We start from the raw sequence: 27,760 nt of genomic DNA on the forward strand, positions 1-27,760 counted from the left end.
TTTTAGAAAATGTTTTTCAATTTTTTCATGTTGGGCTGGTCAAAATTTTTGAAAAACATTTACTCTAGGAAAATAAGATCATTAAAAATAAGAAAAATGACTTCATTAGTGGAAGTAGGAAAATTAAGTTCCACAAATGACATTCCACATTCATTATGTCTTCCCTGCCCTCCAATACACCTCATCTTCAATACCCCACCCTCGTAGCCCCCATCCCACCGCCCACCACATCCCCACCCCCTCCCTACCTCCCATAGTACTTGTCTAGATTATATACAATTGATTTTAGGATAATATATTTTGCTTACATACGAAACACAAGAAAATAAGTAAGAACACACTTATTTTCCTGAAAAACATTTTTAAAATAATATTTTCCTTCACAAACACACCCAAAGAGTAGAATATGGGGTACTAAGTAGTAAGATCTAATAAATGTTATGATTGAAAATGAAACAGTGACTCCAAAGTTGCATAAATTTTAGCAAAATTTATAATAACAAATAATGTTAAAGGCACACCCTCGATTCTTTTTTACTTGTCTCTTGTTCACTTGGCACTTCCCTTAAGAAATTATTTATTATGAGTAAAATATCCTAATTAAAATTTAAGTTTGACTACTAATATTCTATATAGTTACTTAATGATAACGGTAATATAGGAAGAATTATTAAATCTTTCGTGATGTGCTAAAATAGACATGTAAAGATATATTTTTAGTATGATGTAAAAACGAATGGAATGAATAATTTAATAAGGGACAACAAGAGATTTAAAAAAAAAAAGAAAAAAAAAAGAGAAGAAGATACATGGTCCAATTGCAAAGGCCCAAGTGGGCATGGTTATGAAAGAGAGCAAAAGTAAAAATATGTCGGGTAAAATCCGCCACGTGGCGCAGCATCATAGGACAAAACATTATGTGAGGACTACAAAAAGTCCCATATTAGTTATATATATAAGGTGGCGTTTAATTCACTTGAGAGTTGTTTAGAGGTAGTTAAACACTCGTAAAGTTAAAGTGAGTTTTGGGGACAAATTAAGGAAAGATTTTTATGTATTCTCATTTTAAAAATTAGAACAAAATATTATTAGCTACCTGACAAGCAGGGGCGCATTTATAGCATGTTGAGGGTGTTCACCTGGACATTCTCGGCAAAAAATTACAGTATATATATAGAGGGTAAATTTCTGTGTTTATGTACATATATTAACTTTTGAACATCCTGACTAAATGTAAAAGGTTAGCTCAAGCGGTCCAAGGTGTTCAAAATTGTCATGTGTCCTAGGTTCAATTCCCATTGAAACATTATTTTTTATATTTAGCTTTTGTTATTTTTTTCGAACTCCTTGAGTAAAAATTCTCGATCTGCCACCGCTAACAAGTTCGAGAATCGTCTTTTGAGTCAATTATCATAGCTTTGAGATGACGGACGACAATGCTCTATGTCCTCCGTGTGGATTGTTATTCATGTAGATATAGTGTATTGAATGAAATATCAATTTATTTAAAATTATATTGTAGTAGTTATTTTGGAACAACATTGTCCTTTTCTTACCTAATATTCACAACATAATATGGATTTGAGAATCACCTAACGAAAATGTTCCAAGTAGATATGCGTGTTACTGACAAATTTGACCTAATGTCAAAGAAGCTAACAATTTAATTAGAATGAATCTTGAGTAAGGTATCAAGAATTACAATATTGCATCACTAAGCAAAAATATAGGTGCTTTACATAACATTTTTTTATTGTCAAAAAGCTGTATAAGTGTTGTCGAATAATTAAGGTAAAACCAATCTCGGATAGTTAGATATGGTCACTTTTCTTATTTGAATTGATACTGTAAATTGTTATTTTCTCCATATCTCTGTTCAAGAAATTGATACTAACTCATAAATTGATCATGCAATTTCTTCAACCTTTCATCTAATATTTGCTTGATCAAATCCTTTTTTGCATTTTATTTAACAAAAATAAAATATATTTATTATGAAATAAAATATTTCTGGGTAGTTAACAGCCCAGAATTGTAATTTGAGTCCATCGTAATTTTAAGAATGACCTGGTGACAATGTTCCATGTAGATATATTGGTAATTAGTCACTTATATTCGTGTAAATATGCAACGTACCCAAGTCTAGCAAGTTGCAAAAATGAACATCATTCCATCGCAAGTCACAACATTGATAATGACCTCATTGTCGTGATCCACGTACTACAGGTGTAGTGTTATTATTCGTACTATCATATATTCTGCAGAATAGGCACCTGGATTACTGTACTATATACTTTCTGTGTTAAAAAAAATTATCCTTTTTTCTTTTAGTCTGTTTTAAAAAGATTATTATTTTTTTATATTTAAAAATAATTTAACTTTATGAGATAATTTATAGCTATACAAATATCTGAAATTTATTTTGCACCACATATTTTAAAAGTATTCTTTTATTTTTTAAATTTTATATCAAATTAAAAGCGAATAATTTTTTTGGGATGGAGGGAGTAAGATATTAAAGGACCCTACTGTTATTGGTTTCTCCAAGAAAAATTTAAGATTTTCTGGGCCACAATTTTTTTAACATCAAACAACCACACGCATGCAGGCACCTAATAATACAATTTCACTACTCAACTCTTCCACGTGAAGAACCTTAGGATTGAAAGATCACTTCATATTACTACTATATATATACACCTCCTACAAACATAAGATCACACATCAAAAGCCAAAGATCATAAGAAAGATTAATAATGGATATTACCATTGATTCTTCAGTTTCAAAGCTTCCTATGAAAGAAATCCCAGGTGATTATGGCCTCCCTTTCTTCGGGGCAATAAAGGATCGTTATGATTTCCATTACAACCAAGGCAACGAGGAATTCTTTAGGTCTCGCATGAAAAAGCATGGATCCACTGTCTTTAGAAGCAACGTCCCTCCTGGCCCATTCAATGCTCCCAACTCCAAAGTCATTGTTCTTGTGGATGCTGCTAGTTATCCCATCCTCTTTGACAACTCCCAAGTTGATAAGGATTCCCGCTTTGAAGGCACTTACATGTCCTCCCCTACTTTCAACGGGGGTTATAAGGTTTGTGCTTTTCTTGACACTACTAATCCCAAACACTCTACATTAAAAGGCCTTTTCTTGTCCACACTAGCTAAGTTGAAGGACAAAGTCATCCCTTTATTTACTAGCTCAATTTCCGGGTTGTTTACTAACCTTGAGAAAGAACTGTCCGAGAAAGGGACATCAGAATTCAACCCCCTTAGTGATAAACTGTCATTTGAATTCACCTTTGAGTTTTTCTGTGGGGGAAAAAGTCCAGCTGATACAAGTCTTGGTGATAATGGATCAAAATCTGTAGACAAGTGGGTGTTCTTTCAGCTAGCTCCATTGATTTCACTAGGCCTCAAATTTGTACCAAACTTCCTTGAAGATCTGGTTCTGCATACTTTTCCTCTACCATATTGCCTTGTCAAATCTGATCATCAGAAAATATATAATGCTTTTTACAAAAACATGGGGTCTATTTTAGATGAAGCTGAGAAGCTTGGACTGAAAAGAGATGAAGCATGCTATAACTTTGTTTTTCTAGCAGGATTCAATTCATATGGCGGTATGAAAGTGTTCTTCCCATCTTTAATCAAGTGGATTGGATCAGCAGGACCGAGTTTACACAGTCGGCTCGCCAAAGAAATCAGAGCCGCTGTTAAAGAAGCAGGAGGGGTCACTATTTCAGCACTAGAGAAGATGACGTTGGTTAAGTCTGTGGTGTATGAGACATTAAGAATGGACCCTCCAGTTGCATACCAATGTGCAAAGGCCAGAAAAAATATAATCATCAGTAACCACGATGCATCATTCTTGATCAAGAAAGATGAATTGATTTTTGGGTATCAGCCACTGGCCATGAAGGACCCCAGAGTTTTTAAGAACCCAGAGGAGTTTAATGCAGATAGATTTGTGGGAGCTAGTGAGGCATTGCTTAAGTACGTGTACTGGTCAAATGGTAGGGAGACGGTTGATCCAACTATGACTGACAAACAATGTCCTGGCAAAGATTTGATAGTGTTATTAGGCAGGATATTGGTGGTGGAGTTTTTCCTGCGTTATGATACTTTTGAAATTGAATTTGCAAAGTTTTTGCTTGGTTCAAAGGTGACTTTCAAGTCAGTAACCAAGGCAACATCATGAAGTGAAATGAATGTCAGGAATTGAGTATTTCGCAATAAGGAAGAACTTCCTCAAAAGATTACAATCTAGGGGGAGTTCAAAATCTAGCTTTTCATGAAAAACTTTAATTTTCTTATGTAGATTTTGTGTTAGAACTCACGCGATGCGTGGCCAATAAAGCAAGTTAATTATGGAAAAAAATATTATCTAATAATATTTGACCTTATTAGATGGTTATTGTTAGTACCGACTTCCTTTGTTCTAATATTAACATATCCTTCCTATTTTTAGTTACTATGTATCACCTATAGTTTTTTTTGGTAATTAACTGACATTTTATTACCAAGTAGGAATTTACAGCTATAAAAAAACAAAACTGATGAGTACACAATACTAGAAAGGCCCTGTTACACCCCGCACTTTCGGAGCATGAGCATGCCACGTACTTCACCATAATAATGGAGTATCAAACACGTCCCATGAAGTTTTGGAAGGTACAAGCCATGGAAAGTACATAACAACGAAGTACAGGATGAATTACGATCTCGTAAGTCATAATCGGGAAAGACTATTTTGAAACACAAGAACATGGCCATTATCAAGTATAATAAATGATAAATATCATGTATGGAGAGTTTCGGAAGATTTCGAGATCAAGCAAATTGAAGAAAATAAGTTTGTCAAAAATTTGGAAAATTTTTTTGGCAGAATTAAGGATAGAATTTTGGGTCAACTTTGGAGGGATATATCTCTAGGTATATTAGGAGTTTTAAAGTGTTTCAAAAGCCTAAAATGAAGTTTGTCGAGTCTAGTTTCCAATGCAACAAACCGCTCGTCCATAGGACATCGGAGTAGAGAATTATGGACGTTACAAGTTTGGCTGACAAAGCAGAAACGCGTGCTACATTACTGCTACAGTATTGCTACAGTGATGCCGACTTTGCCCACCTATAAAAGGGTCAAGACCCTATTTTTCAGCTCCAAAAACGGATCCTAAAGCCCAGCACACATATAGGGGCAAATATGTCATAAAAAGTGAGGGTTTGAAGTGATTTTTGGCTAATCAAGGCTCGGCTAATGCGTAGTTACGGTTATAACATCGTTTTGCGGTGGATTTCGGCTTGGATTCAAGGTGGATATCGGAGATATTATTGTTCTAACAAGGACAAGGTATGAAACTCTCCTTATTGGTATTAATTTCGGCTTCTTTATGGAAATAAAGTTATTAAATAGTAGTATCACAAGTTGGTTAGTTGAGAAATTTAGAAAAAACATCGTGTGGGATGTTTTAGGAAATATATTGGTATGGATAATGGTCTTGATGATGTTGGTATTGTTATTGTTGATTGGTCGTTGATATTATGGTTTCGGGTTAGGCATATAAAAAGGAGAGATGCTGCCCGAATTTCGGCAGATTCTAAATGGATTTATTTGAAGGACTAAGACAAGCGTATAAAGATGAGTCTAACGATTGTGTGAACCCTCTTAAATGTAGACTTGCGAGCTGGGACGAATAAGTGTAGATAATTGGAGGCTGAACAGGTATGTTAAGGCTAGTCCCTTTCTTCTAAAGGCATGATTCCTTTCTTATGAATCCAACAAGTGTTTTCCAAATGTCCCATGATCCCTTTCTGTGAATCCATAAATGTTTTCCAAGAATATTCTTATTCTCAAAAGCTAGAGATTCATAATTCATAGAGTTCTTATGATGCTAAAGATAAACATGTTTTATGATGACGATGACCCTATTTCTAGAAACACCTATGTTATAACTCCCTACATATGTTTCATAACCTCCTTACTTCCAAAAGTTAGAGTTCATGATTCAAAGGCATGACTTCTTTCTTGATAATCCATAAATGTTTTCCAAAATGTTATTTTCCGGATCAAAGATTTATGATTCTATAAGCTTTTATGACAACAACAACGGACATGTTTTTACAATGTTAATGACGATGCTAAAGATGAGAATGTTTCTATGATGATTGTGACGATGATGATGATTTCATATTTAAAAGTCCCAAGCTTATGATTTCAATGTAAATATGAGAATGTTGAGTTATTTTCGTGATTTTCTTGATTTTTATTCATTGTTGTTGATCTCGCCTTATAATAATTGTTCCTTCAAGGTGAGATAGAACGATGATGATTATTCCATAATATAATCGGAGGTTACCGACCTTACGTCACTCCGATATATTTATAGCTCTTATTTGGCTCTCATGCATGCTTTATATATATATATATGTATGTATTTTCTCACACCGCGCCGCGCTATAGTCGGCCGGGCATGGCACGTAGATGTGCACACCATTGCAGTGGGCATGTTATGATATTGCCCCGGACGCGGGAGGCCCGGACGCGGGAGGCCCGGACGCGGGAGGCCCGGACGCGGGCTAATGATGATAACACCGAGCCTTAATGGCCGGGCCTGATATTATATATATGACACCGCGCCTTAATGGCCGGGCATGATACTATATATATGACACCGAGCCTTAATGGCCGGGCATGGTACTATGTATATGTATTGAAATGTTTTTTTTTAAAGGCTAAGCATGCATGGCATCCGCCTTATGAGGCATCCAGATGTACAGGTTATCTCTTTTATTCCATGTTACCTTTCATGTCTATATTATGTTGTTATTCATGCCTTACATACTCAGTACATTATTCGTACTGACGTCCCTTCTTGTGGACGCTGCGCTCATGCCCGCAGGTAGGCAGGGAGACGAATCAGACCCGTAGGTGTTCTATTAGCAGATTCTCAGAAGCACTCCATTTACTTCGGAGCTGCAGTCTATTTGGTATTGTCCTTATGATCATTTGTATTCTATGTAGAGGCTCGTAGACGTGTGTGTATAGTTAGATGTTTTATAGCTCCACCGGTTCATATTGTTGTATAATATATTGGTGGCCTTGTCGGCCTTATTTTGAGCTCTTGATACTTTACTGCTAGCCTTGCCGGCTTTATAAAATACATTATGTTGTGGCGGTCGGTCTACATATGTACATATGTGCCGAATGAGCGGATATTCCTATGTTGGGCCTTTTCTGCATGCAGATATTCTTTGAGTTATGGTTTATAATGTTCAAAGTCACGGATGAGTCAGGTGGTTCCCGGCCTACGGGTCGGAGCCCGCCATACTCCTGGTAGGGGTGTGACAGGCCCAGTACTAGTATGCTCAAGCTTCAGCACTATTACTCAGCTAACTGCACTCATACAGAATACCAGTTTATTGCAGTTTTCTATCTAAACTATATATGTGTCATGCTACCCCGCACAAAAATCTCTTGACTTATACTTCTCACAATCAACTCAGGCTGCCTTCTGGTCTTCTGGAAAACTATCTTGTTTCTTTCTTGCCACGCAAAATAAACTGCTGCAGCTAAGAACATTTTGTATGTAGTGGCTATAACATTTTTATTTCTGCAATAGTTTAGCATCCACAGAACCTCTTCCTTCCACTCTACTGGATCTCTGTTAATTCCCTGCCACACCAAAAAATCTTTCCATAATTGTGCAGCTACATGACATGAGAAAAACAAGTGATCAACTGTTTCTTCAGCCTGCATACATAATGGCCAGTTAAGATCTTCAGTAATGCCCCACTTGAACAACTTGTCTTTGGTATATAGCCTTCCTTGTGTTGCTAAAGTCACTAAGAACAACCATTTGGGAGATCTTGAATTGTTATAAGTCAATCTTCTCCATGACATCTTAGGATAATCTCCTAACATCTTCAAATGCACCTTCCTGATTGAGACAGCCTTGTAAATTCCTGCTTCTTCTATGTAATGTGTTGCCTTGAATATGTTTTAAATCATCTACCTTGATTGTTTTGGCACAATCTTCCAAAGTTCGCCTCTATTACCATAGTATGAATGAATCCACTTAACCCATAGGATGTCTTTCTTCAAGGTCAGCTTCCAGAGGAGTTTACTTAATGTTATTTTATTCCACAGATGGATATTTAATAAGTTCATACCTCCTCCCATCTTAGGTAGACAAAGATTTTTTCATGCTAGAAAAGCCTTTTAAGACATCTCCACCTGGCCAAATCATAGGAATGTTCTATAAATCTGCTAAATAACCTTGATGATCTTCTTAGGAAGCAAGAACAACTGAGACCAACAGATATGGACAACAAGCAACACCGACTTTATAAGCTGGAGCCTGCCGGCATATGAAAGCATTTTTTAAATTCACGACTTGATTCTTCCCAACATTTTGTCTAGGCATTGGATGATTGACATCCTTTTAGAACTCATTAGCACACCTAGATACTGGATAGGTAGCTCACCTTTGACCATTCTTATTGTAGCCAAAATTTGCTCTTGCATAGATAAGGGAACCCCTCCAAAGTAAATAATAATCTTCTGCAAATTGGCATTTAGACCGAAAGCTAGTGAGGTAGTGGTAAAGCAGTGAAACATAGTTTGAATAGACCTGTTATCCTTCCTGCTAAATAAAAACAGGTCATCTGCAAAAACTCAATTGTGTGATCTTTATTCTTCCACATTTAGGATGATATTTAAACTAAGCTTGTTGCTCAAATACTCCATAGCCAGGACAAATAGATGGTATAACAGCCCAGCTTGCCAGTGATATTGTCCGCTTTGGGCCTTTGCCCGCACGGCTTTAAAACGCGTCACTAGGAGATAAGGCATGCTTACTTATATACCCGGAACCTCTCTTGTGATATGCCGATGTGGGACTTTCCTCCTAAGCTGGGGTGTCATATACACCCCCTCTTATGGACTCAACTTCTTCGCTGAGGTTTGCCCCATTGCATGGGATTTGCCTAGACTCAGCACTGAGGTTTGCCTTGCCTACTCCGGATTTGTCTAAACTCAGTTGAAATCTGGCCCGTCATCGATAATGCTGACACATGAGTGGCTCTGATACCAACTGTAATAGCCCAGCCCGCTAGTGATATTGTCCGCATTGGGCCTATGCCCGCACAACTTTAAAACGCGTCACAAGAAGGTAAGGCATGCTTACTTATATACCCAACACCTCTCCTGTGTTATGCCGATGTGGGACTTTCCTCCTAAGCTGGGGTGACACATATTGCAGGCGTTGATTTACAGGACAACAGATTTGCTCGCTAGGATTTCTCGCGTATCAACTACTGGTGAGCCCTACTTTATTCAAGGTGTTGTCTTATTTTATGTCATGTCATGTCATGAAGTATAGGTATGCTGGGGGCCTTGTCCCGGTAAACAGTTTAGCATGTCATGTCAGGTGTTCAGAGTCGTATAGCTAGTGTTGGCTCAGTACTTATTATGTTATCAGATCTCTTTTGCATCATGCTTTTAGACAATATTTTCAGTATTATACTTAGACTCCATGTTTTACTCATATCATTTCATGTTTTAAATTATATTCCATCTTAGTAAATGCCCCATATTAATTCAGCAAGCCATGTGGTTCGTTCGGTCACATGCAGTCAGGCACTGAGTGTCATGTTACGCCCAGGCCATGGTTCGGGCGTGACAAAGCTTGGTATCAGAGCCCAGCCCGCTTGTGATATTGTCCGTTTTGGGCATATGCCCGCACGCGTTAAAACGCGTCACTAGGAGGTAAGACATGCTTACTTATATACCCATCACCTATTTTGTGTTATGCCGATGCAAGACTTTCCTCCTACGTTGGGTGTCACATACACCCCCTCTTATGGACTCAACGTCCTCGCTGAGGTTTGCCGCACCTCATGGGATTTGCCTAGACTCAGCACTGAGGTTTGCCCCGCCTACTCGGGGTTTGCCTAAACTCAGTTGAACTCTGGTCCACCATTGACAAGACTGACACAGGAGTGACTCTGATATCATCTATAACAGCCAGCCCGCTAGTGATATTATTCGCTTTGGGCCTAGGTCCGCAAGGCTTTAAAACGCGTGACTAGGAGGTAAGGCATGCTTACTTATATATCCAACACCTCTCATGTGTTATGCCGATGTGAGACTTTCTTTCTAAGCCGGGGTGTCACAGATAGGGTGACATAGGATCATCCTGTCCTAGTCCTTTTTTGGCAGCAAATGGTTCTATAGGCTCACCATTGGTCAGAATAGAATATGAAACTGTTTTTAAGCAACATATGACCATTGAATTATCTTGGATTAATTATATCGAACAAAAGTAAAATAATAAATTATTATAAAATAAAAAATGCATATGTAAAGTCCATCATGATTAATCTAAGCATATAGTATTCACGGTCCTATATAACGCTTTTATCTTTGACTCAATTATAGAGCAATCAAATATTAAAGAATTTTTTAAAGAATTGTTTAAAGGAGATGATTTAGGAGATATATACCTAGTTGAATATAAATTGTGGAGAAACTTTTTTGGTTTTTGATTTTACTATTAAAACTTCAATTACATGTTCTTTTATAAATTTTTACATAAGAGTTCAATTACTATAAATTTTCATCTCAAATTTAAATGGACCTATCTATCTATATATATATATATATATATTTTTGCTATTTTTCTTTAAATTTTAACTATATTTTCTTTAAATAAAGTGAAGACTAAATAGATATTTTTTTTTTATTTAATTTTTTCTCCCCACCCATTTAGGAGGATTTATAGTGTTTCCACACTTCCCCTCCAGTGTGACTCGAACCCAAGACCTACCGGTCGTGGGTGGAGGTGCTTAACCACTGAGTCATCCCTCACTTGTCGACTAAATAGATATTAAGCCTTATACACTATAATTTTTTATTTTTTTATTTGTCCTTCACATTGTCTTTGAATAAAGTGAATACTAAATTAACATTAAGCATTATAATTATATACCCTTGTTCAATATAACTTTTCTCATCATAATTCAAAGATCTTGCCCATCTCAAATCGCATAAATTTATACTGAATACTTTATTTTTTTTCTCTTTTGTTATTGTACATCTTTGTTGCATTAACCATTAACTAATACTGCTACATTATCATTAAAATTTAAGATGAATCGACACACTTTTTTAGAGAGAAAAAGGGAGTACACAAACTTACCTAATGGAGGTTCTACACAGTACGTATAATATCACAGGAATTCAGACATGTCTAGTTGGTGTCTTTACCTAATGGAGGTTCTACACTGAGTGTAGTGGAGTTTTGTTGTGATACAGGGGTGAGGCTTGGGGCTCTTTTAATGAAATGACAAAAAGGTCCCTATTTTTAATGTGCTGGAAAACTATAATAAAGGTATTTAAAAAAATAAGAGAAAGTTAATCTACTATCTTCACGTAGTAGGTTAGCAAAACATTATATATATATATATATCTAGTGCTACTTGTTAGTAGACGAGTTTGATTATTGCTAATAATGCTAGATCAAGAGCAATAGTCACTATGTGGATGAACAAGCTAGCAACTACAGTAGGCTATCTAAATGGGGCATGACAGTGGACAAGAAATGCAAACTATGTCAAGTGGAACTGGAGACCGGAGATCATTTACTTGTTTTCGGTGAGTTCACCAAAATATTGTGGAGGGAACTGCTCACCTGGATCAGCATACCTGTTCCTAGTGCTGCCAGGAAGGAGGCTCAGGCGAACCTAGTAGCCTTTGTGCAGTCCATATATTTGACTAGAAATTGCTGTAAAGATAGATATTATTTACCTGCAAAACGACATATACAAAAGGTGGATGGTTAAATGGTAAGGCCAAGGCTAGTGAAGGTCTCTCTTTTCCGGAGATGTGGGTTCGAAACTCACAGTGCCAGTGTTTTTATTTTTATTTTTGCTATAAGCAAGATTCTCTTTTAATTCTTTTAACATTTCGAGTCCCCAGACCTCAAATTCTGGCTCTGCCTCTGAATACTACTACATGGGAAGAGCACTTGGCATGGGCAACTAGCAACTCTAAGGCAAGTCACAAAATGCACAATTGTTCTGGATCCTATATGATGAATTCATCCATGATGTGTGGATAGAGAGAAATCACAGAATTTTTTAGGACAAATGTAGAAAATGTGAACACATAGCCAAAGAGATAAAATTTATGTGTAATGTGAGAGCTCCTGAGGGTGTTAGAACTAAGTTGCAGCAAGTACTGCATGTTTTAGTTACTGTTTGTATTAGCTGCTGTCGCTTTTGAATTTTTCTTTTTGATAGCAAATTGTGCTCGAACTTGTTATGGATTTGTAATTCTCTCCTTTGGTGATAAATAAAATGTTTAGTTATCAAAAAGAACATGCACTATATATACGTAAAGCCATCTATCATCAATTAAGCGAGTTTTCATTCTTTTCTTCATACAAGGTTTTATATATGTGCGTTGCATGTAAAGCTTCAGTCAATTATTTATACGAAAGAATAGGAAAAAAAATAAATTAAGAAACTATATACAAAAAGAAAGAATCAGATTTTAAGTGCTAAAGATCAATAGTGTTACATTACGATAATACTTGAATTCGATAATATTTGTAATATGCATGCCATGTGGTCATATATATATATATATATATATATATCTTACCTAATACTTCTTTCTGGTGATGTCTTCAATGTATGTTTCCTTCTTTCATTTTTGGTTGCTATGTCATGATCTGAACTCTTATTATCAAGATTGATATCCCTCGTGAAAGTGTAAAATATAATTGTTTGTGAGGAAATATTTTACAGCAAATGTAGTCCAAACACAAGTGGGATTGAAATCATTTCGGATAATTCAAAATGATATCCTTCATTTTCTAGAACCCAAAGTCGAACCATAGGTGTTGCACCCTATTTTTATCGAGGCTAAACAAAATACGATTTATGGGGCTCTTAAAGGATTGATTATATACAGAGTCGCCACCTAGTAATTTAAGGTATACTAGGTACCTATAAATTATTAATATATATGACCTAAAAATGGTCTGTGAAAAACAAGTGAGATTCTAGGTAAGGGTTCAAATTATTCCGAAGGGAAGGTATTAAGCATCCTTCAGGATCCACAAAATGTGGTTCCCGACTGGACCAATTTTAATTATACGAGGAATGTGTCAAAAAGGTTTGATTATTAATTACAAAAATACTAATAGGATTAGACTAAAAGAATAACTATCATGAAGGTTTATGTAGTAAAAGGTACAAGTATTTGCATATGTATAAAAATATCTATTATAAGATCAATAAATAAAATATGCAAAAAGATTTTGGATGAACAAATGTTTAATGAATGTTTATTGAAAATTTAAAGAATAAATAAGAATTTAAAGAATAAATAAGAATGAATTTATTATTTAAATATAATAAGAAGCTTCAGAGGATGGAACAAATTTTTTAATGAATAGATAGCTACCAAATTTTGACTAAAGAGTAAATGTAATATGAAAAGAATTATTTACAAGTAAATATAATATATGACTAGAGGGTCTGAAATTTTAGCTTTAAAGGAATATAGCATGAATGTACTTGTTTTACATTGAATGAAAAGAAGATTAAAAAATATATGTAACATAAAATTATATACAAATTAATTAATCTATATATAATATAAAGCTAGACATAGATAAGGTGATGTGACACCTCTCTATGACCATCATTCCGATTTATCTTTTATTTCCTTTTTTTTTTTTTTTTACCTTTTTTATATTTTTTCCTCATTTTTTTTAATTAAAGAAATAACTATAATCCACCCTATTTAATTAGTTTCATTAATTATATTAATTCATTGTGTTAATTAGTTATTGTTGTATACGATTGGTTTTCTTTAACAGATGGTATGATCGTTAACCCACCCCTTTTCCTATACCACGTTCCTTTCTCCATTCAATTTCATTAGTACCTCATTACTTCTATGTATAATGATCCGTTTCAATTGCCCATTATTGTCAATATAAAAGAGTTGCTTTGCCTGCTTGGGTGCATCGCCATTGCCTTTTGCATTACTGATCAATATGGAGTTTCCTTCTCTTTATTTATCCTAATTATAAATCTTAATTCACCCTTTGATTTTCTTTTTAACAGTACTTTGACTTCTATTTTTAGGTATGATTCTACGTCTTTTTAAATTTCCTTAGTTGTGCATCTATAAATTCACTCAATTATTATTTTTCCTCTCCATTTTCAAAAATATTTATAGAATTAAGAAAAGTTAATCAAGGAAAAGAAATTTCATGATTTTGCAGAAGAATGACAAATTCTGCAAAAGCGATTCGAGGAGGACAACCGGAAGTTTAGTGTGGAGAAGAAAGTAAGTGTTCTATTAATATTTTTTTTCCATATTTTTATTTGGAGTCTCCACACATATTTGTATCTCTTGGTACTTTTTTTTTTCCATTCAATTGATTCGAAATTGCTTTAGATTTCATTCTTTTTCTGAATTTTATTTTCTTGTGCTTGTGGTAAGGACTTTTAGAAGATGAAAGTGAATGAGAAAAATGGTTGAATATATTTTCTTGAAGGATGGCAGATATAAGAAGATCAATGGAATATTTAAGGAGAATGGAGGAGTGATATATATTGGAGGTTGTTGTAATATTATCACTTATTTAAAGAGATTGTTTATTCATTGTTATATGTTCATTTCAATTGGTTTATCAAGTGCGTATCAAACAAAAGTGTAGATCAGTTTTTTCTTCTTCTTTTTTTGTGCTTATTTTTCTTTTGGTGCTCCTTTTCTGTGTATTTTGTTCCTTTTCAATTATTTATGCATATTATTATTGTAATATGCTTATTTTTACTTATTGAAAAAAATCCTTTAAGCTTAATGTAGGGATTAAAGTCAATGTTTCTTATATCCTTATTTAACTTATCAACAATAGAAAAATTATGTATTTTTCCTTTTAACTTTTTCCAGTAAACCAATTTATTTTGAAACAAATAAAATTACTTATTTGAAACTACAACAAAAAAAGGAAAAAATGAAACCAGAGATTATTTGAGAAATTAAAATGTTATATTTATAACAAGAGATGGAGTTTCAAAAATTATGCAAAAGATTGACTTCAAAGGAAACAATGTTTTTGTATTTTCTCAAAATAAAATAAAATGTCGATGGTATACATCTAAGGGTCTCAATTATCTAAAATTATGCAAAAGATTGACTTCAAAGGAAACAATGTTTTTGTATTTTCTCAAAATAAAATAAAATGTCGATGGTATACATCTAAGGGTCTCAATTATTTTGTTAAATATTTGAATACTCCAAAACTACATAAATGTGAAGAGAACGCGGTTGACAAAATTTTAGGTTTATTTATTTATTAAATTTATATTTGTATTTAGATATTAAAAAAAAAAGATTCATTTCATAATTTAATAAGATTTTCGCGCGGACCAATTTACTAGTTTGAGTATACAAACGGGTATAATGAATACACAGAAAATTATTCTAAGTTCAGTTACGTTAAACTTAAAGTGAGTATGTACACCTAATTAATTGATTATAAGAGCCCTTTCTAAAATTTTATATATAGAGATAAGCACCCCAATGATTTAATAAAGCTTGCGGAGCAATTAAATTAAAACTCTAGCTCAACGTGATAGCTATAAATAATATTAGCTACGATAAAAATAAGCGAGCAAGTAAATAAATAATCCCGTCAGGTACCCAAAAAGTAAGTTTTTCACTATACGTCATGCTTAGTACAATTTTAAGAACGTAAAAAATAAATACAAACAGAGAATCTGAGATAATCTCGAAGCATCGTTTCCGGAAAGTAACTCTAGATACCTGCATAAGACTTAGTAAAAATGTTAGTAATGGATAAATATTTATCTAAATGAATTAAAGAAACGGAAATAAATATTGCGATTTAAAATAAAAACTCGTCTTAGGTGCAGGGAAGGTCTCGAAAATCGACGGAAATTTCTTCATCGGCTATAAAAGTATAATTTATTCAATATCTGTAAACCAGCAAAACAAAAAAATCAGTTCCTCCCCCCAATCTCCTTTTATTTTTATTTTTTTAGAAAAAATATATATGCATATGTGTAAAGTATTTAACAATTGAAAAACATGTCAAGAATGAAAACACTAGTATATAAAAATTTAAAATATGCAGTAAAAGAGATCTAAAATGTAGAGCAAAACAGTAGGGAACCCCATTAAAAAAAGATTTGTTTATAGTGTGTGTTAGTGCAGAGAAAGAGATGAGAATTAGGAATTTTCTCTTTGTAGAAAATCAGATATGGAAGCTTTGTTTTTTGGGAGATGAATATGTGAGAGAGCTTTTAAGGGATGAGGAGTTTTTTCTTTTCATTTCTTAGAGGAGAAAAATGAGGGGGAGGTGAGATTAAATAGGAAAGGAGTTGAAAAGAAAGAGAGAGAATTGACAAGTTAAAAAAACAAGAGAGAGAGTTGGAAAAAATAAAGGGAAGAAGTTGAAAAGAGAGAAAAGGGAAATCTGATTTCCTCTGCCCAAATAAAATAAAAACATAGTTAAAAGTGTCTTTTTCAAAGCATGAAATGAAGGAAGCATGCTTTTTTTTTATTATTTTAAAAAGTAAAAACAAAATGTGATTCAATCACCCGATAATTTGCACGAGGTGAATTATAAAATATCTTTGAATTAACTGTGTTTGCGATAAATTCTTCCTATTGTACGGTATTGACGGACTGTACTAAAATATAACTAATATACATGTAAACAAATGTAAATATTAATATGCAATTAAGAAAATGTAAATAAAGATGTAGTTGATACTTGCAAAGTGTACTATGCTATAAAGAATTCAAAAGTGATTATTTACTAAAATAAAATTGCAGTGTTGTCTTGTGTATGTGCAGATGATTGTGAAAAAATAATGATTATTGAACAATTTAAATGATAATAAATTGATAAAAAAAAATCCAAACATTTGCAGAAATAAGAATAATTATCAATAAACCAGTTCAGTAGATTGATTTCATACTTCATAATCTTTCTGCTTCCAATTGATGATATAAAAAAAAAATTGAATATAAGGAACTTGACTTACCTTTCTTATAATTGTGTTTAACCTTGAGTTATCTTCAATTTAGATGACTTAATTATTGAGAAAGGTATATGACCGAAGAAAAAGAGAGCATTGAGAGAGGTCAAAGTGGCTATATTTTCTGTAGATTGCTGGTCAGAATTCCACTAATTCTTTTAGCCTTTGAATTTCACCTGCAATCTTTGAAATAGATCTGTAACCAGTAAAGTTATTACTTACTAGTTAATTTGTCCGCGCTTCGCGCGGTTAGATACATTCTTTTGTAAATTGTCTTGATATAAAGGGGTTAAAAAATGTAACTAAATTTTTTAAAAATAAACATACATATAAAAAATATTATAAGACCAAGGCAAAAGTATAAAAATATACTAAAGCAACCATGCATTTGAATAACATTATATAAATTCTTACAAACCTTTTTTCACTTTTGTTTTTAAATCATCCAAATGCTTTTTCATTTTGTGTGTTAAATCATCCAAATGAAAATAAATTAGAAACTATATCAGAATAATAATCTATGCACTAAACGTCAAATCAAGAAAAACTTTTAAAAATTTGTGCAACTATTTTCTTTTTCTTTCTTTGACAATCCATACAAAAACCATACATCAGAGTAATAATTTTAACACTAAACAAAAAAAAAAAATTGTTGACAGAATTAACTGCTTATTTGCAAAGCTAACCGCTACAATAATCATGAAAGTCTCTAGATTTGATCATAAATCATGTAGTTTGATTTTTAAAGAGATCGAACCTCGTAGTATAATTTTTGTCTTTGCGCATTAAGAAGAGAAAGAAATTTACTGTAATCCCTGGAATAAAATTGACCATTTCTTACTGTCATCCAAGTGATTAGTTATTTCACTTGTGTGCAATTTTTTTCTTTAGCACGTTTGAGATACATTTTCCAAAGAAGTAGAATAATCGCAGCTTCATAATATTCTGTTTTAGATAAATTTCAAGTGACACTTCTTTCTATAATTGAACAAATAAGAAGGTAAGACTACTTTGTTACCCCTATAGAATTTCGACACTTTGTTTGTTGACAATTTAGAATGACAAAAAAAAGGTATATTAGAAACAAAAAGTAGAAGTCTATCAAAGTACAACACCTCTTGCAGCTATATACAGAATTGATGGTTAAAAAGGAAGGAAAGGACATCCCTTTTATTTTAGGATACAACTTCTAGTTTAAAACTTTGATTACTAATTAATATTTAATAATTTTTTAATATCTACAAAACATGAATCCAGTTGTGAAATTTGTTGTTATAAAAAAAAGTTTGTTATTATTCATATATTGAGAAAATTAAAATGATGGGAGAGTTTAAGCTTGTGAATAACCTTTATTACAAAATAATATGTACATTAATTGAAAAATCGACATAGAGAATAAATTTCTTACCATCAAATAATGCAGTCAAAAGCAGGGTATCTTAAGGTAATATGTCATATTCCCAAAAAATAATTACAGAAATTCAAGAACACAATTGATATTAGAGGCTATAATACCTTGATAAATTTACTTTCGGTTTAAGAAAATCCATTCCTATTAGAGATCAAAATAAAAAGTTCACTTCCAGCCCCAGGTCCTAAAACAGAATGAAACAAAACAGAAGAGAATAAGATCAATTGATAATCATAATTACATGTTGATGAATCGACAAAAATCAAAACAAAGTAAATAAAATTAATTCATCCCCCAAATAAGATCAGATATAGAAAAAAAACAAACTGCGTTTGAAGATAATTATTATCAGAAAAAATATCATATATTTGAATTACCCAAAAAGGATATTAGAGCAAATAAGATTACATCAAAGTTATGATATTCCAAGCCAAAAAGTTACAAAAAGATAAAAGGATAATATTCCAAACCTGGCATAAGAAATACTATTTTGTCTCTGAATAACTTTTCACCTTACTATCATAGTACTATGAAAATGAGTTAGCAACAAAAAGATTTCTACCGGAAAAAAAATTAACTGGCGATTTCTAAAGCTTTACCTGTTACAAGGTCCTTCATCGGATGCATTTGCAGTTTCGCTCATTACTGCCAGATTGATCATATGTTGTGCCTTCAAATGTGAGGTATGAATTGGTAATATATTGCCTTTGTAGTGATTAAATATAATATGTATAATAATGATAGGTACTAAATAGGATAGTAAATATTGATCACTAACTGCTAAATCTGGGTTACGTGCATGTATTGAGGAATTGTAAGAGTCAATATTGGACATGGCACATTAAACATAATTAAGAGAGTTTAATGAGTGATTTATTAAGTTTCTTTACATGACATATAAATGAAAAATATAAGTAAAAAGTCAAAAAAAAGGAGAAAAAAGATAAATAACAATGGAGGCCATAGAGATGTGCCACATCACCTTGTCTATGCCTAGCTTTATATTATATATAGATTATAATGATTAAGGGCTTTTCAGTTTTTAGCTGCTTTTCTTTTTCTTTTTTTTTATTTTTATGATTACACTAGATTGTGAATGTCATTTCGTACTCCTACAGCTTCCTAAAAAATAGCTTGCAATAGCGCGCGCGAGCATCTCAATCAAGTAGCGTCTGAAAAATCTTGCAGTACCTTTATGATACTTGTATCATTTTTCATTGAAATATCCCATTGATAAATATTTAGTGACTATTTCCACATATATTTTAATTGAATTAGTGAGAAAAGAAAATGATAGTATTTTACACAGAAAAATTAGGAAGTTTCCAGCGTTTAAATGGAAACGTATTTCCCACCTTGTATTTTTCCAGTAAAATTATGAAATTTACTCCTCAAGTAGATTTTTTTTGAAATTTACTCCCGAAATAGAAAACCTTTGAACCTTACTCCAAGATTAGTAGAATTTTAAAATTTATTCATTGAGTAGTAAAAGTTTAGAATTTACTTCCGAAGTAGTAAAACTTTAAACTTTACTCCCGAAGTAATAAAACTTTAAAATTTGTGCCTGAAGACATGAGTTTTACCACCGTCTGCACCGCACAAACCACACCACATATCACCACCGTCCACCTTCATCGATCGCCACCATCATCACTCGTCTCTACTACCAACCTTCAGTGCACAGTCAATCGCGCCCTAGTTGGCTGCCACTACTAATTATTACTACACAAGCACTATTGCTACTTACCGAGGCGAATCTAGAATTTCTAAAATATGAGTGCACCACTTAAGAAAAGAAGCAAAAAAGAAAAAACATAGCAAGTGGGAATTGATCACAAATTCTCTGAACATCATTCAACTAAGTGCACTATTTAGCCTTTTGGCGCATGAGTGCTAACAATTAATATTATATCAATTTTAGAAAATATCTAATTTTGCGGGGGAGACCACAAGTTCACGTGCTCCTTTATTTATACGTAAAATCTCCCCTGGCTACCTAGAGCCCGTTTGGATTGACTTATAAGTTGCTTATAAGCTGTTTAGTGTTTGTCTGACCAGCTTAAAGTCATTTTGTGTTTAAAATAAGCTCAAAAAAATAATTGGGCCCATTTGACTTAGCTTATCTAAAACAGTTTATAAGCTGAAAACAGCTTATAAGCCAAAAAAAATAAGTTAGACTACCCCAATTTATTTTTTTTAACTTATAAATTGCAAACAGCTTATAGGCATAAGTACATCCAAACAGGCTCCTAGTCTCATCCATACGATGATAATCATCAACAACCATCACTTTGCAATTATCATCATATCGTTGACCATGACAACCATTGCTAGCTTTTACAGTATTGTTCATAAAAAATAACAAATATACAACACGATACCTAAGTAGTAAACTTTTGCACCTTACTCCCAGATTAGTAAAAATTTAAAATTTACTCATTGAGTAGTAAAAGTTTATAATTTACTTTCGAAATAGTAAAACTTTTAATTTTACTCCCGAAGTAATAAAACTTTGAAAATTTTGCATGAAGACATGAGTTTTACCACCAGTCTGCACCGCACAAACCGCACCACAAATCACCTCCGTCCACCTTCATCGCTCGCCACCATCTACGACCAACCTTCAGTGCACAGTCAACCACCGCACTAGCTATCGCTGCATTGATCGCCTTTGGCTACCGCTATTAACTAGTGACTATTACTATACAACCACTATTGCTACCTACAGAGACGAATCTAGGATTTCTAAAATATGATTGCACCACTTAAAAAAGAAGAAAAAGAACGTAGCAATTGTGAATTGATCCTGAATCCTCTGGGCAACATTCAACTAAGTGTATCATTTAGCCTTTTGGCGCATGAGTGCTAACAATTAATATTATATCAATTCTAGAAAATATCTATATCGAATATCTAATTTTATGGAAAAGACCATAGGTTCACGTACCCCTCATATATGCAAATTCGCCCCTAGCTACCTAGTCTCATCCATACAACCACAATCATCAACAACCATCACGTTGCAATTATCCATACAACCACAATCATCAACAACCTTCACGTTGCAATTATCATCATATCGTTGACCATTACGTTGACCATTACAACCATTGCTAGCTTTTAAAGAGTTGCTCATAAAAAATAACAAATATACAACACTATATCCGATAAAATGTATATTCAAATATATATATTTAGATTCATATGTTTTATTAATCTTATAATAAAAATAAGTGGTCCCTAAGATTCAAGCTTATTCACTATAAATTGGAATTATAACCTCTTAGCATCATTGATTGTTACTTTGGAACACTTCACGTACAGTTTTTAAATGTATGCGGTGATCAATACTATTATTTGGATTTAAAAAAGAAAAATGGCTTCTAAATAGGGTGCGTTTATATATGGAACGAACCATTATTATCTTGGTATAATTAACTACCCTTCATTTTAACGTATCAAATTCCTTGCAGGAACTGTGTAACACATGTTTTTTGATCCGTGAATATATAATACTAACCTTTTCATGTCTTTTTTCCTTGGATAAACTATGGAGTACATAGGGTTAGAGAAAACGATATAGTTGGTTTGCTGGATGCCTGGATGTGGAATGTTGACATATATATGGTTAATTTAGACAACAATTTTTAAATATACTAGATTCGAATGAAAAAAGTGTGGGTTCTCTCGACATGCAAAACTCATGTTAAATTAAGAACAAAGCAGTGATAAAATATCTTCCATAATTCTTTGACCCCCACTATTTTTGAGAATCAAACAAAAACTTATTATCATGAAAAATAGCATTACCTAATTCTGTTATTACATTATTTTTAAGATTTAAAATTTTATAGGATGTGTTATCTTCTGAAGAATAACCAAGAAAAAAATAAGTAGTAACTTTTTTTTTAAATCAAATTTAATGATTTTGGGATCAACGGTGATTACTGTGAAGTTACGTCGGCTGGGGACCTGGGGTGATATATAGTGCATTGACAATTATTGGTTGTGGTAGTTGAGTAGCGACAGTAGCTACATCATATAGTAAAATCTCTATATAACAACATCGTTAGGTTCGAAATTTTTGATTGTTATAGAGAATTGCTGTTATACACCTATAACAACATTTGCCATTTAAATAATAGTTGACTGTCATAGTATATTTTAATGTTGTAAAAAAATAACATATTATTTAAACTTTAATCTAAAAAAATATGAATGCTTCACTAACTAAACATTAAAGAAAGTTAATACAATTTCAATAAATTCATAACTGAATGTATATAGTTTTAAGTTCCAAGGCACACATTTTAAATCTACAATACTTGAAATTTAAATCCTTTCAAGATTAATGGGAAATTTTTTATTGTAGCTTGTTTCGTAGAATCTAATCTCTAGTGGTGATATAACGCTTGAATTTACGAAGATTTGCATCTAAACTTTCAGCAAATGGGTATTCAATTGCTTTCCTTTGAAGGGAATCTAAGAGCTAAAGCTTTGAATCTTCTAGCCCAGTCAAGTAACAACAGGTTGAGGTTCTTCGTCAGCACTTTCATTGTCGACTTCGGCTTCCATATTCTTGAGCTTGTTCTTCCACTCTAATGACATGGGCAATAATCTCTTCATCAGTGAAAGCTTCAATGATAGGAAGTGTTGCATCAAACTCCACATATGTATTCATATGTAATATTCGGTCATAAATATAGTATATTAAGGTATCAAATTAAATATTTGGTCAAAATCTATACTACTTATTATTGGTAATCATAGATATTTTATTTTTATAAAGATCGTTAATAATTATATTACCAAAAAAAAGCAGATAGCTGTTAAATAGGGGTGATTTTACAAAAAACGTACTTTTATAAAGTTATTTGTTGCTGTTATAGGTAAAATGTTGTTATATAAAAATAAAATATAACATAAAAATTCAGTTTCAAAAAATCTTAGCTGTTATAGAGAGATGCTGCTATACGCGGATGTCGTTATAGAAAAGTCTGACTGTATTAGTAAAAGGTCACTTATAAAATTAACCTTTGAGTAATTATATTTTAATTATTTAAAACACTATACAAGATTTGAATGAACCTTAGATCTATTCAAAGTAGATTAATATTCTATGTAGATACATATATTGGTATTTACAAATTACACTTGTGTTCGTGTAAATATATACATGCAACGTACCCAAGTCTAGCAAGTTCCAAAATTGAGCTCTAGTCTATCACAACTTTGATAGCGACCTTATTTTCGTGATCCACGTACTATAGGCACATTATACTAACTAGTATACTATATAATATATTAACGGACCCATAAGAGACTATTATTGGTTTCTATTTTAACAGTTTCTCCAAGAAAATGATGTCTTGGCGCCCAATAATTAAATGTTTGAAACAACTACATAAATGCAGCACTTAATAAGACAATTTCACTACTTATTTCTTCCACGTGAAAAATGCTAGGATTGAATTATCACTTCTTGACTACACCACAAATCACCACAGTCCACCTTCATCGCTCGCCACCATCATCAATCGTCTCTACTACCAACCTTCGGTGCACAGTCAAACACGCACTAGTGATCACTACACTGATCACCTTTGGCTAACACTACTGATTATTACTACACAATCACTATTGCTACCTACAGAGGCGAATATAGGATTTCTAAAATATGGTTGCATCACTTAAAAAGAAGAAAAGGAACGTAGCAAGTGGGAAATTGAACCCGAATCCTTTGAGCAACATTCAACTAAGTGCACCATTTAGCCTTTTGGCACATCAGTGCTAACAATTAATATTATATCAATTCTAGAAAATATCTATATCGAATATCTAATTTTACGGGGAAGACCATAGGTTCACGTGCCCTCTTATTTATATGCAAATTCGCCCCTGGCTACCTAGTTTCATCCATACAACCACTGTTGCTCTCAACGCACACGCAAGTATATGAGGTCGCCAGCTAATATGGTGACTTGTAAAAGTCGGATATCGTATTCACAGAGACTTATGACCAACAGTTTAGCGAGAATTCACTATCGCTACTAATTATGTAAGTGAATAGGAGAATGGTTGTTGTGTTTTATAACTAATGCAATAAGTAAATAACTAACTATTTATGCGAACAATTTGTGACGAAGTTTGTTAACAATTGAGTTTATCACAGAGAGAAGAACATTCCAGGGTTATGACACTATTGTATTCATGTTACACATTCACTTTCATTAACTTCTATTCTTTATCGAGTTACTGATTGACAGCGTTAATATTATGACTACGAATCTCTCGAGTTCTCTAGTCACCTATTCGTATTACTTTCATGCCTATATCTCTATGATCGTGAACATTCATACAAACACATTTATAATTCATGTATATCAACCAAGTAGGGCGAGCTAGGTATATCTCTATCCTAGACGCGAATCTGCTCCCCGATGCCCAAGGTTAAGATCCTACTCTACTTAATCTTCGTTCTATCTTAGTATTCCTCTCTCGAGTTCAATATGAGAATCAAATATATATCCTTCTGGTCCTGAAGCAGTAAAATAGTCGTGCACAAGAATAAGTAAATAATTCATATGATAAATATAATAAATGTCAACACAAGTTCATACGATAACAATCATACTTTGGCCATAACCCCAGAACAAGGGAATTTAGCCGCTCATAGTCAGATTACAACAATGGAATTTCATGTTCGAATAAAGAAAAGATGAATTAATGAAGGTAAACGATCAAACCCAACAATGATAAGCCTTACTCCTTGCTCTTTGCGAAATAATACGTGAGAAATAACCCTACAAAGCCCATAAAAACTGGTCTAAAATTTGGCACAAGTGCATTTTTATCTATGCGGCTCGCAGAGCTTCCCCTAAAACTTGACATGGCCTCGCTTTGAGCCAAGCTCGGCGAGGTCCATGTGCTCTCTTATACTTAGACGAATTCTGGGACTTTTGCATTTTTTCACACCCACCTCACTGAGCGAGGGCTAAAGCGAGCCCTTCCCTCGCTTTGGCTGAAGCTCGGCTAGGCTGGGGTCTCACTTTACACTTGGAAAATTCCTGGAACTCATGCAATTGATCACCCCATCTCGCTGGGCAAGGTCCATGGCGTGCATTGCCTTGCTTTGGACTGAGCTCAGATAGGTTCATCTCCACTTTGACACTTAGACGATTTCGCGTGCAATTTCCATTTTCGTTAGAATCACCACGCATCTTCTCCAAAAGTGCCTGATTGCAACAAACACATACGTATTAGCTAGTAATGCAAAAATAATGATTAGTTAGATGTATTTAGCTTAATTCGTTTTCTAAACAAGGTAAAATATGGGTAATATATGGCGGTTAAGCGTATAAATACGCCTAACTTCACCATCCCTCACTTAAACCTTCATTCGTCCTCAAAGAAAACACTAGACACACCCAACTCTACTTTTGATTCGCAAAACACTACCAATTGAACAGGTCTGTATCAGAATATGATCACTATGACAGTTTAAACATCAACGATCAAAAGTCTCAAGTACAACACAAACTTTACACATGCCAACAACTTCGTCAAAGCATCCTAATCTCTAAAACTGACTCGCTCATATGAATATAGGCAAAAACGGTCCTGCCGCCTAACAAAGGAATCAAACATGTTACCAATCTCTTACCAATCATGTACCTTCACTTCAAAGAGAGTTGCCCAAACATTTTCAATCAACACACAATACGGGCGATGAATAGAAAGAATTACGGTCACTCTCACAAGAAAATTCACATGCTCACAGAACGTACCATAGGCTTGCCCTTAATGTCATACTCTATTACCAAATGCATATAAAACATAGGATCATGCAGGAATTTCATGGTTGAAATGTCGGCTAAGGGACGGGTAGGAATTATTTGGGTAAATAGTGACTAACCTCCCTAAGAACTTTAAGACATACACTTTATCATTCTGATGCGCTTCCTCTTGTTTTATCAATAACTCAATCATGTTTTTTCACTTCACCTTATGCACCCTTTAAATTAAGCACTTTCTTTATTTTCTGCGTACGCCATTAGCAAGGAGCAATTGTTTTTTCAAGGAGAACACAATTTTTTTTTTTTCGCTCCCTACTAACAACATACATTACTATATTTTACCAAGTGCACCCTCCACCTTATTTTTCTAGTTTCCACCCTAACTTCCCTTTACATCTATTTTCCATTTACTTTCAAGCGCTAAATTTCTAAAGTGATTTAGGAGTTCGGGATCAAATCTGACCAGTTATACCAACAAAAAGGAATGGCTAAAGATGTGGTTACCAAAGAAGATAGGCTAAAGGCTCAAAGGGGTTAACGAAGGATATCACATATGGGTAGGCAAATAAATGGTCAAACATCATGGCTCACAAAGAAGTACCTATATCATCTCCTAACTTCACACACTTAGTTTCACTTCGTAGACATACCAGACAAGTTGTAGACATCAGTACAAGACACAGAATATATACAACAACAATCACCACACATGGCACACTCAAGGTTCAAGATGGATACACATTGACCCTGTACTTAGCAAACAAGGACACGAATTCAATGCAAGCATTTTTAAGCCAAAATTTTATCCACGGAGCTTAGGCTTTTCAACACAAGTTATTTTTTTAAGCATGATTTCACTTCTGAAAAATTTGAGACTTTCTCATGTTGTCCGTAGTGTACCTAATTCCGAGCACCTAACATTCAATTGGTTTAAAGGGCTCTCAATTCACCTTTTCCTAAAAGAAAAAAATTCGGTTCAAAATACCCCCTAGAAAAGAACCGAAAACAAAAACTAAGGGTGCGCTAACTACTAGCTCGACACAACATAATAATATTAACTAGTACTATAATAATTACTACTTATTACAGGCCTTGAATAGTTTTGAAGTATCACAACCTATAACATCCTAAACATAAAGGAAAACAAGTCAACATAGTACTGAATAATACAGACCCAAAATAAAAATAAAAATAGTACGAGTTATTACAGGCCCAAAATAAAAGAGTTTACTCCCCACCCCACACTTAAAATCAAGCACTGTCCCCAGTGCACAAATGTAAAGCCAAAATTGGGGTAAGAAATAACTCTCTGTCTACTCGTCGCTCTCGTCCTGATAATCAGCATCTCCAGACTCCTTATCACTGCTCGTGGGAGCAGCATTTGGATCACCAACATCACTGTTGGACTCCTACTCCTCCTCAGCCACCTCATCAGCCACCGACTGTTGTAGCTCTAGCTCGGGAGTA

General features: G+C 33.7%; 2 protein-coding genes across 2 annotated transcripts; one reads left to right on the forward strand and one right to left on the reverse strand.

The window, feature by feature from the left end:
• The first annotated feature begins 2,695 nt into the window (after positions 1-2,695).
• Positions 2,696-4,421, forward strand: LOC132629874 (allene oxide synthase 3-like). The gene has a single exon (XM_060345279.1). The coding sequence runs from the start codon at positions 2,757-2,759 to the stop codon at positions 4,197-4,199; it is 1,443 nt and encodes a 480-aa protein (XP_060201262.1). The 5' UTR covers positions 2,696-2,756; the 3' UTR covers positions 4,200-4,421.
• Positions 4,422-7,379: 2,958 nt separating this feature from the next.
• Positions 7,380-7,898, reverse strand: LOC132627253 (uncharacterized). Its single transcript, XM_060342504.1, has 2 exons — positions 7,491-7,898; positions 7,380-7,391 (listed from the first exon to the last, which is right to left on the reverse strand). The coding sequence occupies exons 1-2, from the start codon at positions 7,896-7,898 to the stop codon at positions 7,380-7,382; spliced, it is 420 nt and encodes a 139-aa protein (XP_060198487.1).
• Positions 7,899-27,760: the final 19,862 nt, after the last annotated feature.

Source organism: Lycium barbarum, chromosome 1 (genome assembly GCF_019175385.1).
Source record: "Lycium barbarum isolate Lr01 chromosome 1, ASM1917538v2, whole genome shotgun sequence".
Classification (NCBI taxonomy): Eukaryota; Viridiplantae; Streptophyta; class Magnoliopsida; order Solanales; family Solanaceae; genus Lycium; species Lycium barbarum.

What these genes read in the sequence shown, in the direction of transcription:
- LOC132629874 (XM_060345279.1), top strand. Translation starts at nt 2,757, where the DNA reads ATGGATATTACCATTGATTCTTCAGTTTCAAAGCTTCCTATGAAAGAA.
- LOC132627253 (XM_060342504.1), bottom strand. Translation starts at nt 7,898, where the DNA reads ATGTCATGGAGAAGATTGACTTATAACAATTCAAGATCTCCCAAATGG.